Consider the following 15,482-nt stretch of genomic DNA (forward strand, 5'->3'; position numbering starts at 1 on the left):
AACCCCTACAAAAATTCTCTAAGACGTTTATCGTGAAAGAAATATGGCAGCATATGGTTTTACTTGACAAATACATTTTTATAATCAGTTTTGTGCATGGTTCGAGAATTTCTCCCTTATGTTCTTCTTATATTACATTTTGATATGTTTGATTTTAAGATCTGATGTTGATCTTCTTTGTAATGGTTTTTTTTCCCTTCTAGCTTTTAACAATTTTTCCTTCTAGCTTTTAACAAACATCCCTAAAAAGTTGGAATTTTAATTTATAAAACCCTAGAAATGGAAATTTCATATTTATCATTTCGTCCTTAGTGTGGCTCAATGATAACTTTTTGCACTTAACTAAATGAGGTCTTAATGTAAACCCCACCAAATGGAAGGCCAAAAACTAAACAACAAAAGTTGAGATAATAAAGTAAATAAACATAAACTTCGACAAAAAGCAAGGATGATTACTAAAATGTGTTTTTTTTTTGGGGGGGGGGGTTTAGTGCTAAAAATCCCATCATTTATTTTATGGTAAATTTTGGTAAAACAATGACTTGTCATGCTCTAAATATCATACGTGAAAAATATTACATTGAGTCACGAATTCTACAATGAAATCTATCTAAGCTCTAAATATCTTGCATTCACTTGGGTAAAAAAGCAATAGCATTTAACTTTTTTGACTTCTAAATAAAGCTACTTTGCTTTAACTTTGGTTAAGTACTATATTTTCCACAAAAAAACATCTCTTCTGTCAAAAATTCCTAAAAAATTCTCTAAGACGTTTATCGTGAAAGAAATATGGCAACGTATGATTTTACTTGACGAATACATTTTTATAATCAATTTTGTGCATGGTTTGAGAATTTCTTCCTTATGTTATTCTTATTTTACATTTTGATATGCTTGATTTTAAGATCTGATGTTGATCTTCTTTGTAATGGTTTTTTTTTTTTACTTCTAGCTTTTAACAAACACCCCTAAAAAGTTGGAATTTGAGTTTATAAAACCCTACAAATAGAAATTTCATATTTATCGTTTAGTCCTCAGTGTGGCTCAATGATAACGTTTTGCACTTAAATAAATGAGGTCTTAATGTAAACCTGACCAAATGGAAGGCCAAAAATTGAACAACAACAAAAGTTGAGATGATAAAGTAAATAAACATAAACTTTGACAAAAAAAAAATGTAAATAAACAAAAAGCAAGGATGATTACTAAAATGTGTTTTTTTTTTTTGAGGGGGGCTTATTGCTAAAAATCCCATCATTTCTTTTATGGTAAATTTGGTAAAACAATGACTTGTCATGCTCTAGATATCACAAGTGAAAAATATTACACTGAGTCACGAGTTCCACAATGAAGTCTATCTAAGCTTTGAATTTTTTGCATTCACTTGGGTAAAAAGGCAATAGCATTTAACTTTTTTACTTCTAAATAAAGTTACTTTGCTTTAACTTTGGTTAATTACCATATTTTCCACAAAATACATCTAACTTACGTGAAAAACCACTAAAAAAATTCTCTAAGACGTTTATCGTGAAAGAAATATGGCAACTTATGGTTTTACTTGACGAATACATTTTTATAATCAGTTTTGTGCATGGTTCAAGAATTTCTCCCTTCTGTTCTTCTTATATTACATTTTGATATGCTTGATTTTAAGATCTGATGTTGATCCTTTTTGTAATGGTTTTTTTTTCCTTCTAGCTTTTAACAAACACCCCTAAAAAGTTAGAATTTTAGTTTATAAAACCCTAGAAATAGAAATTTCATATTTATCGTTTCGTCCTCAGTGTGGCTCAATGATAACTTTTTGCACTTAAATAAATGAGGTCTTAATGTAAACCCCACCAAATGGAAGGCCAAAAACTGAACAACAACAAAGTTGAGATAATAAAGTAAATAAACATAAATTTTGACAAAAAAAAAAGAAGTAAATAAACAAAAAGCAAGGATTGATTACTAAAATGTGTTTTTTAGGGCTTATTGCTAAAAATCCCATCATTTCTTTTATGGTAAATTTGGTAAAAAAAACTTGTCATGCTCTAAATATCACACGTGGAAAATATTACACTGAATCACGAGTTTCACAATGAAGTCCATCTAAGCTCTGAATTTCTTGCATTCACTTGGATAGAAAGCAATAGCATTTAACTTTTTTGACTTCTAAACAGTGTTCTCAAGTTTGGCCTAGTCGGTGGTTCGTCGCCGCGATTAAACCAAAATCGTTGAAGAAATCGACAAGGGTATTAGGCGTCACCTAGACGGGTGCTGGGTGGGTTAGGCGTCCTTGGCGACCTCCTAGGCAGTCGCTCTTTTATACATATACTTAAATCTGCCTAGACTTCGCCTAGCCGACCGCCCGACTCGTGTCTAGCGTCTTTTAGAACATTGCTTCTAAATAATGTTACTTTGCTTTAACCTTGTTTAATTACTGTATTTTCCACAAAATACATCTAATGGCAGACATCTTTCCTGCTTTTCTTCATTTTTGTCCCACTAATGAGGATTCAAGGAATTCGAGATTACCCATTGATTTCTTATTGTAACAAAGTTAGAACCCCACATTCACATTCCCCCACTTCTATTCATTTATAAATACATAAAGTATCATTGTTTCACACTCTACTTAAAATGCATTTTCATATTGATAATATTCGAGAATTGATGCGTCAGGATAAATAAGTCTGTAATAATGCAAATATTATTCTTATTTGTCTATGTTGTTGTGTAAGATATGAAGTCCTAACTCACCGAGATCTAATATTTAACCATTTTACGCAATGTAAAATGTGCACAATTAAGCTAGGAAAGTGGTGAAAAATGGGTTTGGTCCCTTCAAGTTTAAAGCTCAACTCTTCTAAATTTTTTGCAACACAAATTTTATGAAATCACCCTCAAAAGGGAAGAAAACCCAACAAACAAATATGAGGCCTCTAACTCCAGTAAAGATAGCCCATGTATCAGAGAGACAGAAAAAAAAAAAAAAAGTCCGTACAACAAATTAGTGGCCCAACAAGTTGGGGCCTGTTGGATTTTGGTCCAATACTTTTGTACTTGTGTCTGATAAATCTTTTGTTTTATGCAATGACTTGTATAACAATCTTCTTTTTAAACTTGTAACACTTCAACTGAGATGAATTTAATTTGGTGTGGCTGCTGATCAAGTGATCCCTCCTAATTGTTGTCTAGAGTGCAGCCTGCATGTTGAAGACTGTAAGTAATTCAGCGCATCATCGTACGGAGGAAATGAAAGCAGAAGTCGTTCAAACCCTTCCACATGTTCAATCTTTTTTTATTGCCACTATCTCTTGTATTTGGTGGTGTCCGCGCCTAAATTTGCAAGAACATGTAGCGCTACTTTATTATTCAATTCCCCTTGTATTTAAAAAAAATGTGACCATGTGGAATACTTTGTGTACCAAAAATAAACAAAGATGCCAAAGACTGGGGCAATAAAATGGTTTGGTCAGATTTGGGATTCAATTGAAATGAAGGAAAAAAAAAAGTGGGAAACTTTGAAATCCAAAATTGAGAAAAATTTTAATTTCCCACCCAAAACGAACCGCCTTTCCGTTGACCGCATTCAAAACGAACCCAAAATCCACGCACCGTAATTACGATATTACCCTCCGTGATTGGATAAAACTACCCGATCCCCTGTTCCCTCTTAAATTTGGCTTTCCTCCTCTCTCTCTTTCTCTACAGTTCCCTTCCGTCTTCGAGCTTCCCAGGAACTCCTCAGGTCTCTCTCCCTCCCTCCCTCTCCCTCTCCCTCTCTCTCTCTCTCTCTCTCTCTCTCTCTCTCTCTCTCTCTTGATACTTTCGATCTTAAGATTTATGGGTTTTTCAGATTAGGGTTTATTTCTTCACAATTTCTTTTGGGTTCCGTCGTTTACTTTGGAATTTTCGATTTTCCGGCTAGGGCAGATAAAACCCAGATCTAGAACGCTTCTTCTTGTGTTTGTGGTTCGTACGATTTTTGAAGCTAGATTTTAACTTAGTTTTTCTGAAATTTCCCACTTGGGACCTGCGAGGAGCTTTTTCAGATCTGGGTTTCGTTTGACTTCACCCACCGAATTTGAATTCGTTTTCAGAACCCAGTGTTTCAAGTTTAGATTTGCAAAAAAAGTTGTGGAAAATTATAATTTTTTTGTTTCTTGGGGATTTAATTTGAACGTGCTGTGAAGTCATGATTTGTTCAATTTTATTGGGGTCTCCTGTTTGTGCTATTTTTAGGGGTTTTAATATTTTATTCTCAAATTTGAATTTTTTTGCAGGCAGAAATGGCGGGCAAAGGCGGGAAGGGGCTTATTGCAGCGAAAACCACAGCGGCTAACAAGGACAAAGAAAAGGAGAAGGACAAGAAGAGGCCTGTTTCTCGTTCGTCTCGCGCTGGTATCCAGGTACTACTACAAATTTGCAGTTCCTTATTACCAATATTTGGAATACATGTCGACCAAACTTGTTTTTACCATGCTGTTTTACTCGTTTGTTGTATTTGGTTTGATTAATTTGCGGTGTTTGTGATGGTTTTCGTTTGGGCTTGTATTTTGTTTAACTTGTGTAGTTGGTGTTGAGTTAGCGTTTGGATTTGTTTAATTTGCGTAGTAAGTATGGAATTCACATTTGGGTTTGTTGGATTTGCATTATTGGTGCTGAATATGCATTCGTCTTTGTCTATTTGGGTGGTTGTTGCTGAATTCACATTTGGGTTTGTCTAGTTTGCGTTGTTAGTGCTGAAATTGCATTTGGGTTTGTTTTATTTGCATTGTTTTTGGTGAATTTGCATTTTAGTTTGTTTAAATTGTGTTTTTGGTGCTGAAATTGCGTTTTGGTTTGTCTAGTTTGCATTGGTCATGCTGAATATGCATTTGGGTTCATTTTGTTTGTGTTATCGTTGCTGAATATACATTTGGATTTGTTTAATTTGTGTTGTTGGTGCTAAGATTGCATTTGGGTTCATTTTATTTTCCATTATTCTTGCTGATATTGCATTTGGGTTTGTTTAGATTGTGTTGTTGGTGCTGAGTTTTCATTTTGGTTATGTGTAGTTTCCGGTGGGTCGAATTCATAGGCAGCTGAAACAGCGAATTGCTGCTCATGGGCGTGTTGGCGCCACTGCTGCTGTGTACTTGGCCTCAATCCTCGAGTACCTAACTGCTGAGGTTCTTGAGTTGGCCGGGAATGCTAGCAAGGATCTCAAGGTCAAGAGAATCACACCCAGGCATCTGCAACTAGCCATCAGGGGAGATGAGGAGCTGGACACTCTGATCAAGGGAACCATTGCTGGCGGTGGTGTCATCCCCCACATCCACAAGTCCCTCATCAACAAGACTTCCAAGGAGTAATTAATATCTGATGAGTCAAATGGGTATTAACTGATGGTGTTGTTTAATATTATGACTGTTTATTTCTTGTGTTTTAGTAGCTGTTTAGGTTAGCTGGATTTAGTAGTACATATGGGCAATCTAGTGCTTGTCCGTTTGAACCATTATCTGTATGTTTGTTCATCTTTATGTGTTCTGTTGGATAGTTTAACCTGGTATTCTTAGTCTTTATTTATATAATGCGACTTTTATAAGCTTTGCGTCTTGTTTATTATGATGATTGTTCTCAAAGAGATCATTTGCGCTGTGATAAACTTTTTCCATGCCTATGTGACCGATGTAGTCGATTATATATGATTAAATCTAAGCAATGAAGTGATGCTAGTATGTTTTTGGTTCCAACCACGGTGTTGGTCTGTGGTAGTAAACCGATGCTGTTTCTTATTTGGTGAAGTTGAGGTCTCTTGTGGTCAATGGACACCTTTGGTTTTCTGATGTTGGGACCATCTTAGGAGTGGTGGATGGATGGTCATCTCTTTTGTGCTTATATATGAGTTATCTACTCCGAGTTGTTGCTCTCCATTGAAATAGGGTGGTGCTATCCACAAACCGTTGACTTCTAACGTTTTCTTTTACTTTTTGTACCTTGATCTTTATTCATTCAATCCGATGGTCTTTGGCCGAAAATTGAGAGACATTTGTGGATAGCACCATTCTGGAAATATTCTTTAGGGATGAATAGTTTTAGATCCGTTAAGGCCGATCGTTTGATTAATGACTGATAATTCAAATATATTTTGGGCTTCGGAGGAGAGCGGACGGATATTTTGGCATATTGGTTTGGTTTTGGGACGTGTTTGTTGAATCCGGATCTTGTCGGATCTTTTTTATGAGGATCCGAAGATTCATAAATCATATTTGTTCATCGTATATTGTGCGGTTAGAAATTATTTTAAATTATTTTATTTAAAATTAAATACAAACAGTACTTGACAAAAATTAATTGCATAATGTACGATGAATGTATATGATTTACAAATTTAAAAAAGAATTCTCACCAAAATGATTCGGAGAGGATCCTGTTGGGTGTTTGTTCACTCAACTTTTGTGTTTATCTTTTGATGACCCAATTTTGCACTGTTATCAAGTTATCTACCCATTAAATCCAATGTCCGTGAGAGAATCGAAACTATATCCAAATTGTGGTTAGGGTCTTACTTGAATGCTCTTGGGTTTGGTCCGGTTGTTTAAATCTAGCTTGGAGTACAAGTATTTTTGGTAGTAAAAAGAAAAAAAAAAATGTGTTTGCCTTCTCGAATCTTAAGCCCTTGCCCTCTCATCCATTTGACGGGTGAAATAATGATGATAAATTAGTAACATGAGAGAATCTTTCTTTTTGGTAGAGAGATTATTCAGTATGTTCGAAATACGGAATGATATAACACTTGTTATATAAATGTAGGAACATTTTTTTTTTTTTTTTTTGAAAAATAAAATTTTCCTCCACTTATATAATGACAGTGGTGTACCATCCAATGTTCTGAACACACTGAAAAATTCAGCACATGTGATTCCGTACATGGATTGGCAGCACGTTGCTGTCTCAAAGTTCAATTTCTAATATATATTTTGTTAACTTTATCCTCAAGCATGTTTCATATTTTTCATATGATATAATGCTTAGGTTTTCAACATTATTAGAACGGGGGAAATGATTATCATACATCATTTTTTTCGTTCTATGTATTTTTCTTTATTTTTAACTATTAGATTGACAAATTTAATAAAAACAATGGATATGGTTAAATAAAAGTGTGTAGAGAAAAAAAAAAGAGTGATTACCCTTTTCCTATCAAAATTGTTGTTAGCAACATTAAAAATTCATTTCGTCTTCCTCAAAGTACACTGCAACTTTCGTGTTTTCATAAGAAGAAATTCACAATGATATTTTTAAAGTGCTGATAACAGCTTTACATCAAAATTACAAATTGTTTATCTAAGTTAATTAACCCATGGGACATAAGACTACTCCGGTCGGTGACACCCACGAACCAGTGCTTTTGCAGCTCCTGCCATTTTTATTCTTTGGTTTTGTGGTTGTATACGTGGCTTAATTGCTGGGCTTTGACTGAAAATCGTTGATTCAAAGTTCATTTTAATTTTTGTATTTTGTCTTTTGTCCAATGCTTGTGGCTGTATTCTTGTTTGGTATATTTTCAATCATTTTTCATATGTTCCAAGTGATATAATAGGCTTGATTTTCACCCCATAGGTGAAGGTAAAACTTAAAAGAAAGTTACTATATAAGAGAGTGTATCTCACACTTCAAAGGGCAATTTGTAAAGTGATCAGAAATTAAATTTTGATTGTCAAATTGATCATACGCTTTTATAGACCGATTATATTATCTTTGTAGACTCATTTTTTTCATTCTTATGAACTCATCATTAATTTGCTAGAATGATCAGAAACTAAATTTTGACTGTCATACTGACCAGACGCTCTTCTAAACCCATTATATTACCTTTATAATCCCATCTTTTTATTCTTATAAACCCATCATTAATTTGCTAAATGGTCAAAAATTAAATTTTGATTGTCAAACTTATCAGACGCTCTTATAGACTCATTATTTTACTTTATAGACCTATCTTTCCATTCTTATAAACCCATCATTAATTGCTAAAATGATCACAAACAAAATTTTCATTGTCAAATTGATCATACGCTCTTAGACCCATTATATTGTCTTTATAGACCCATTTTTCATTCCTATAAACCCAACATTAACTTTTTTGAGATTGGTTATTCAACAATTAGACATTATAGAATCATCAGAACAACAAATTCGTCATGTACTTCTCAAACTGCAATTTATTATTTGCGTTTGTATAAGAGAAGAATGTATAATCAAGTATTTAATTTCGATTTCAGTCTAATAAACATAAAGTTATGTTTGAAATTTCTACAAATTTCAAAAATCAACAAATAAATCTATGTGACATATAAACTTTGTAAAATAATTTACACTACGAAATTTGCATGCACGGGAAAAAAATTAAATTTGAGTACAATGCTACACTAATAAGAACTTGAATTTATATTAGAACATATAAAATACATTTTCTTTGTTCTGTTCCTTGTTGTTTGTACTTTATAATAGTATATGAAAAACCTTTAACAATATGAGAAAAGTTTAAAAAAAAAAAAATACACAAAAGTATTATAGTTGTGAGAATTGTTTTTGCTGTCTTTCTATTTCAAGTTTGCTAACAACTAAAAGAAATCTTATGATCAAATTTGCGCCGAAGTTCACAAAAAAAATTACCCAAATCTTCGTTGAAATATCTCTAAAATCCCCTAAATTAATTTTGTTGAATATTCGATTGAAGTATAAAAAAAATTGTCAATATTCCTCGAAATTTTGGAAAGGTATTGTTTTACTCCTGATTATCGACAACTCCATTTTGCGAATATACAAGAGATATTTAATTACTTATGTAACATTTTTTTAGACAATAACAACTCTAAGAATTACAAATAATTTAACAAGTCAATTTATATAAGAGATATATACTACTCCGTCGATATCACTGTCAGTTTATATTTTGTGTTTGGTACTTCAAAATACACCAAATGTCTTAGTTTACTCCCACTTGGAAATTGGCTCCCACCAAATTCCCAAACACACCAAAACAAACAAGGGGTTTTTTGATATGGGTCCAAAGTAACTAAAAATTGGATCTATTTCAAAAATCAAAAGTCACTAAAAATTAGACCTATTTCAAAAGGTGATTTATAAAATTGGACCTATTTCAAAATTTCCCAACAAAAACAAATGCATAATAGCTAAAAGGGTATCTCCAGCCCTCCATGAAATATCTCAAGAGTTTTAAGTTGGCAAGATTCCAAAACCACAGGATCTCTCACATGCCCTTTCCTTTAAAATGCTCTCCATGCACTCTTTGTTCTCATTAGCTCTCTCTCTCTCTCTCTCTCTCTCTCTCTCTCTCAAACATGGAAGCATCACATTTTCTACAAAGCAGGAGCTTCGTAACAACCACACTGGCTCAACCAAGGCATGTACATGAACACAAGCTACGGCGTTGTTCGATTGTCGCTGTGCTTACAACGCCGGCGGAGAACATGAACATAGCAACAGACGCAAGACCGGCAGATGCTGCTGTAGAAGGGAAGAGAGTTTACAAAGATAACTGGTTCGACCGAATGGCCATTAATCATCTGTCTCAGAATGTCCAGGCTGCAACAGGTTCTCTCACTTTATTCACTCGTTCATCTCAAAATTTAATAATGATTCACAAATGACATTATTTGAGGTTGGTTTTTTTTTTTTATATTTTAATGTTATTGCAGGGTTGAGAAACAATAGGAGCGGTTATGAAAGTTTGGTGGAGGCAGCAACAGTTGCATCCAGGAAGTTTAATCCAGCAAAACAGAGAGAACTAGTTCTTCAAGCTCTTGATACTGCCTTCCCAAAGCCAGTATTTTCCTTGGTAAGTTCATATATATATATATATATATTGTTTTATTTTCTTCCAGAACATCTCATTTTACGTACTTCACATTAGACACAGAAAAAGAAAAGCATTTTAAGCAAACATGAGCATAGTTAAGTTGTTAGACAGCATCGTCTGCTTCTTTTTATATATCAAAGTTTGAACCTTCATCCATATCTCATAGTTTAGAGAAGATTATCAAAAGATAACTTTATTAATCGACATGTATTTTGGTGTTTGGTTCTTTAGCTGCCTGCTGTACCTTTGTTTTTTCTACTGTTGTTAATTTTAATTTTTCATATTCTGGTTTATATTTGCATACCTTTCTTTACCTTGTGCTAAAATTGTGTTTTCCAATGAACAGCTTAGAACAATCCTACCTGAATCAAAATTTGCCAGGGAATACTTCGCAGTCTTCACCACCATCTTCTTTGCCTGGTTGGTGGGACCCTGTGAGGTAAGTAGAAGGAGACAGTATCCTTTTTTTATTATATAAATGTAACTGGTTGGTGGGACCCTGTGAGGTAAGTAGAAGGAGACAGTATTCTTTTTTTATTATATAAATGTAAATTATGTTATATTAAATTGCTCCTTTTTCCTCTTTTAGATTAAAATGCTTCGATATATATATATGTCATTTGGCCGGTCGTAGCATACCATTACTTCGACCACTTTGTTTGGAGAAATTTTTTAGTATGTCATGAATGTTGTTTGTTAGGCAAATTGTAATAATACAATTGATCATAATTTTTTTTAAGTTTCCGACTAATTATATTATTGTTACACTTGTTATGTCGGGCTGTTTCTTATTCACTAAAAAATCTCTCTTTTACTTAAGAAATGTCAAGTTCAGTCGTGCACACAAAAAACAAATAAATTAGCTTCGCAGCACATATGATTGATTTTAACACTGTTTTGTAATATAAATATGAAAAGTTATTAGGGTTTAGTCACTTGCATAATCTTTCTCACAAATAGAACACTCATGTGCACAAGCAATTAGCATTTTAAATGAAGTTGAATTGAAAAATTGTAACTAGAGTGATCTAACTCTTGAAGGTAAAGCAATCGGAGCTCAATGGAAGAAAAGAGAAAAATGTAGTGTACATCAAGAAGTGCAGGTAAGTTTTTTGCTTTCACCCTTCATTGTAACTCAATTTCACCCCTCATTTTTAGGAGAAATTTTTAAGTGTAGCTACAATGCAGAATAATACATCACATATTATTATATAAGTAGATGAAAGTTTTATTTTTATGAAACATCACTCTACTTATATAATGACATGTGATGTACCACTATGTGTTCCAAGCATACTAAAAAATCTCTTAGTTTTTACCCTCAAAATTAAAGGGTCCCACCTCCTCACCAACCTAAGACATCTCCATTGCTTGAAAACAATCTGCACCAATCATTGTGCTAATCCTGCCCTCCTTTCTTCTGCATTACCATCATGATTAATCATCTAATTGTCATCACACGTAATTATCATCACCATATAAAACTCATACTTCAATCACCTTCAGCATAATCTTTGGCTTAACAATTCCTTTTTCCACTTTTTTGTTTTAAGACAATTTTTTTTATAACTTCTCTCTTATTTTTCCAACAAATTTGCAGGTTTTTAGAGGAAACCAATTGTGTAGGGATGTGCCTTAATATGTGCAAGGTGCCATCTCAAAGCTTCATCAAGACTTCCCTTGGAATTCCTGTCAACATGGTTCCAAGTAAGTATGTTTATGTAGTAACAAAGAACAAACGTCTGTTCTATAGTCAGACTAATGATTTAGGCTATTCAAAATAAATTTACAAACTTTTGGTAACAAAAGCTATGCCAAATATCCTCTTAAAGTTAATTTACTATTCAAATATTTTCATTAAAGATCAACGAAAATGGAAAGAAGACTGGCTGACAAAGTGATGGTAAAAGTTTAAATGTGGAGGGCCATGATCATGATGTAAATGGAGGGTCCATGCATAAACCCACAAAGGGTGCAAAATCTGCAAGTTGTACCGTCCAACTTCTAACATGACTACATGAGAGTGTTGATACCAGAATTCCTAGCCATAAATCTTCTATATACAGAATTTTCATGATTAATTGGTTTCTACTAAACTCTCCTCTTCCTCATGAGACCACTCTTTTTTTTATTTATTTTTATTTTTTTATACAAGGTGATTTGCTACCCGCCCCCTTCCTCCGTGTGTTGGGCGTAGGTGGGTGCATGAGACCAATCATCTTTGCCCATATATGTCACCATAACATATGATGAAGGCACCCAATATCAACATTGTTCGGATACACCACTTGTCGGATAGCTGTTAGACAAACCATGATCAGTAAAATAGAGATGTCTCAACATCTAGCAGATAACTGTTGACCTAATCATATTGTGTACCATTCGATATTGCAGATTTTGATGATATGAGCTGTGAGATGATATTTGGTCAGGATCCTCCAGACATATCCAACGATCCAGCACTCAAGCAACCATGCTACAAACTATGTAATACTTCAAATATTGATCACTTTACTCGGTTGTATTACCTACGCACCCTAATATCCAACATCATATATCTCATGCATAACTGATTCATGCAGGCAAAGTAAATAAAAGGCACAACAGTAATGACTGCTCCAAGTAAAACCATGGGATGCTTTCCATGGCAAAAAAAGAGAGGTAATTTTGGCTAAAGTTGCAAAACTAAGCTATTAGAATCTAGAAATTCTATATGCAACACGTTGATCATTCTTTGTTAAAGAACGGTTGAAAATGCAAACTTTAATAAAGAATATATCGACGTCTGTTTCATAATCGGACTAGTTAGAATTAGGACTTAGTTCTCTCATATTCTATTTGTTTATGCATCTATAACAAAGTGGCTATTGAAATCATAATTGAATATTCACAAGAATATATAGTAATCAAACTTAGGATCATTAAAGCAATCAAAACTCATTTCAGTCCGCTGTCTCTTCTTTCGACAGCTTTGGAGAAGTTCAAGCTAGATGACTACAAGAATGTAAATAATCATAGAAACTTGCAGCTCCAACACGCAACTGAGAAAGATTATGGTGTCAACTCATGGAATTTGTTGATCCTAGTTGAATCTTCATTTTTTTCCCATGACGCATCAGGAAGAAATCACGAAGAATAATGATGTACAAATATGTGACCAGACATTTCAATTCAAATCTAACTTTTTTTTTTCCCCTCAAATGATTAGCTGTTTAATTAGTAATCTGCTTAAAATTTTCCCTTCTAGGATTTTTTTAGTATATTCTAGGCTGTTCCAAAATATAGAAACCCCGGAACACCATATTCATAGCAATAATAATTTTGATGATGTGTCTCAGCTTCTTAGTTACTCTAATGGAAACTCCAATTAGGTTTCCTTGGGAGGAGAAAGAGTTATTGAGTTCAGATGGAATGTAGGGTATAAGTTGAGCAAAGGGTGGCCTAGCAATGTTTTGTCTCCCACTTTCAACATCAGATGAGACTTCTTCTGTTGCCTTTTGTATTTCACTGAGACAGAAAACCAAGTGCCAAGAGACCGTCTTTGACCCATTAAAATATTCAACTAGTGAAAGTGGATTTCTTTCACCATAATAATATGCTTTGAAGTTTCTTCGTGTGTTCTAGATGTGTATTAGAAGGATAGTGGAGAGGAATCAGGCATGTTTGTAGCTTATATGAACAGAAAATGGTGAAGTTTTGAATCTGAGACGCAATGGCTTGAAGAGGAAGGCCAAATTCTAACGGAATCCACCACTTGTAATATATGAGCCGGTTTTGTAAGGGTAATCCAACTTCCAAGAGAATTCACCACTTAATATATGAGCCGGTTTTTTAAGGGTAATCCAAACTCCAAGGGAATCCACCACTTTCAATATAGGTAATACAGTCCGGTCGGTTTGACCACTTAACTGAGTTTTTTTTTAATTTTTTAATTTAAAAAAAAAAAAAAAAAGATAACTGGTGGCAGACCACTTAACTGAGTTGGATTTCACTAAATAGGCAATCTGTAAGTGGGATTAAGAAAACCGATATTTTGTAGGGAAAACTAATGAAAATGACTTAAAAACTTTGAGTTTTAATGATAAGGACAAAATAGAGGGTAAAGTGAATAGTATCATGATTGACTTTTTAGTGTAAAAATGTGGTTTTTCGTTAAAGTGAACAGTACCGTGAAATTTTCGTTAAAACTTCTTATTTTGTATGAACATAATAACAAATCAGTAAATATAATAGATGTGTAATAACCGCATCAAAAGTGCGAAAAGCGTTACTACACGACCACTGTCAATATTTTATTTGCGTGTCAAACTACTACGCAAGTTAATCTACCAATATAAACATAACTTTGGAGTTTGCAAAGAAAAGGAAATACCAGAATTTAAGCTTTTCTTTGAGTCTGAGGATCATAACAGGTACCAGAAATACCAGAAACCAACTTCTGAATTCTCTTCTTTTTTTTTTTTTTTTTTCTTTCGTCGAAGATGAAATAGTATTAGATACGAATTGAAACGTTTACATCAGAAGCTAGAAAATTAAACAACCACTCTGTTTCAAAACAATCTCACGTATGATAACCTCCCACACTTGTGACATAAGATGCCACCAAATGAGCAGTCCCATTACAGGCACAAGGAGTGGAAAAAAACTCAACAGAACTTAATTGCTTCTTAATATAGTTAATGTCCCATATAATACCTTCCATGACCGCCTCCGGTTGAGTCTTTTATGGACTTTAACTATAGCCACTAAACCCAATCCTCCCACTAAAAAAAAAAAAAAAAACTTGTGATGTCATTAGCTAGTCATTATGAAGTGGCTTATTGTCCCTGAATTGGGTTCATATTTTTTGCGAGGTGCATTTTCAATTTCTCCTAGTCTCCTCGTTTGCTCATAAACAGTGTTAAAGCCATCATATTCTATGATATATAAAGCTAAAGGCTTTCGACGTAGATTAGGTCAGTCGTTTAGGACAATGTGTTCATCTGTATCTTTACACGCAAATTCAAATTTCTGTCTAAATAAATAAGAATACTATATGTGTTATCAAAATAAAGCTAAAGACGGGTTTTAATTCAAGTTACAATGTGGTCATGCAATCATCATCACCCAAACTAGATAAAAATCAGACAATTTCAGATAGAATATACTCATTTGAGAATTAGAAAGAAATAAGTTACTAACAAATGCTGTAGGTGAATTAGATCCTTGGCACTTTCTCTTTGATTAATTACTTCAATCTTCTGCGGTGGGAATTTGAAGCGGAAGTCAATGATCCTGAAGGTTAACTAGTTGATGAGGAATTTTCTTACCCAATTTATCAGGCCCAAAATTTGGTTGACCTTGGTGTATAGTTAGAACATGATGACTCAGGCCCAATGGTGCCGTCTGGTGCTACAAAGAAAGACCCAAACCCATATGAATAACGGGTCTTTTAAGGCCCATAATGAAAAAATGCATTTTTAATTCACTGGTATATTTTACACTAATGATCAACCTATTTTCATCGTACAAATATCATAATTTGTACCGTTTTGTCATTTATGCAAAAAAAAAAAAAAATAAATAAAAAAAAAAAAAAACCATTCCATTTGAAGAAACGATATTCATATGCATAAAACAAATATGT

General features: G+C 33.7%; 2 protein-coding genes across 3 annotated transcripts; both read left to right on the forward strand.

The window, feature by feature from the left end:
- Positions 1-3,605: 3,605 nt before the first annotated feature.
- On the forward strand, positions 3,606-5,575 carry LOC125478437 (histone H2A variant 1-like). 2 transcript variants are annotated; one of them, XM_048586596.1, is made up of 3 exons: positions 3,606-3,736; positions 4,272-4,397; positions 5,046-5,575. In XM_048586596.1, the coding sequence occupies exons 2-3, from the start codon at positions 4,278-4,280 to the stop codon at positions 5,340-5,342; spliced, it is 417 nt and encodes a 138-aa protein (XP_048442553.1). In that variant the 5' UTR covers positions 3,606-3,736; positions 4,272-4,277; the 3' UTR covers positions 5,343-5,575. The 2 variants fall into 2 exon arrangements, with proteins under 2 accessions (XP_048442553.1, XP_048442555.1); XM_048586598.1 differs by having other exon boundaries at positions 3,625-3,736; positions 4,276-4,397.
- A 3,763-nt stretch (positions 5,576-9,338) lies between these two features.
- LOC125478534 (beta-carotene isomerase D27, chloroplastic-like) lies at positions 9,339-12,429 on the forward strand. Its single transcript, XM_048586762.1, has 6 exons — positions 9,339-9,591; positions 9,696-9,835; positions 10,203-10,295; positions 10,898-10,959; positions 11,457-11,563; positions 12,251-12,429. The coding sequence occupies exons 1-6, from the start codon at positions 9,339-9,341 to the stop codon at positions 12,427-12,429; spliced, it is 834 nt and encodes a 277-aa protein (XP_048442719.1).
- Positions 12,430-15,482: the final 3,053 nt, after the last annotated feature.

The sequence above is a fragment of a genome, unplaced genomic scaffold (genome assembly GCF_019419815.1).
Source record: "Pyrus x bretschneideri cultivar Hongxiangsu unplaced genomic scaffold, Pyrus_bretschneideri_v1 Contig25, whole genome shotgun sequence".
Lineage (NCBI taxonomy): Eukaryota > Viridiplantae > Streptophyta > Magnoliopsida > Rosales > Rosaceae > Pyrus > Pyrus x bretschneideri.

What these genes read in the sequence shown, in the direction of transcription:
- LOC125478534 (XM_048586762.1), top strand. Translation starts at nt 9,339, where the DNA reads ATGGAAGCATCACATTTTCTACAAAGCAGGAGCTTCGTAACAACCACA. An exon ending in CAAAGCCAGTATTTTCCTTG is followed by an intron (nt 9,836 to 10,202) that starts GTAAGTTCATAT and finishes TCCAATGAACAG; the next exon opens with CTTAGAACAATCCTACCTGA. An exon ending in TCCTGTCAACATGGTTCCAA is followed by an intron (nt 11,564 to 12,250) that starts GTAAGTATGTTT and finishes TCGATATTGCAG; the next exon opens with ATTTTGATGATATGAGCTGT.
- LOC125478437 (XM_048586596.1), top strand. Translation starts at nt 4,278, where the DNA reads ATGGCGGGCAAAGGCGGGAAGGGGCTTATTGCAGCGAAAACCACAGCG. An exon ending in CGTCTCGCGCTGGTATCCAG is followed by an intron (nt 4,398 to 5,045) that starts GTACTACTACAA and finishes GGTTATGTGTAG; the next exon opens with TTTCCGGTGGGTCGAATTCA.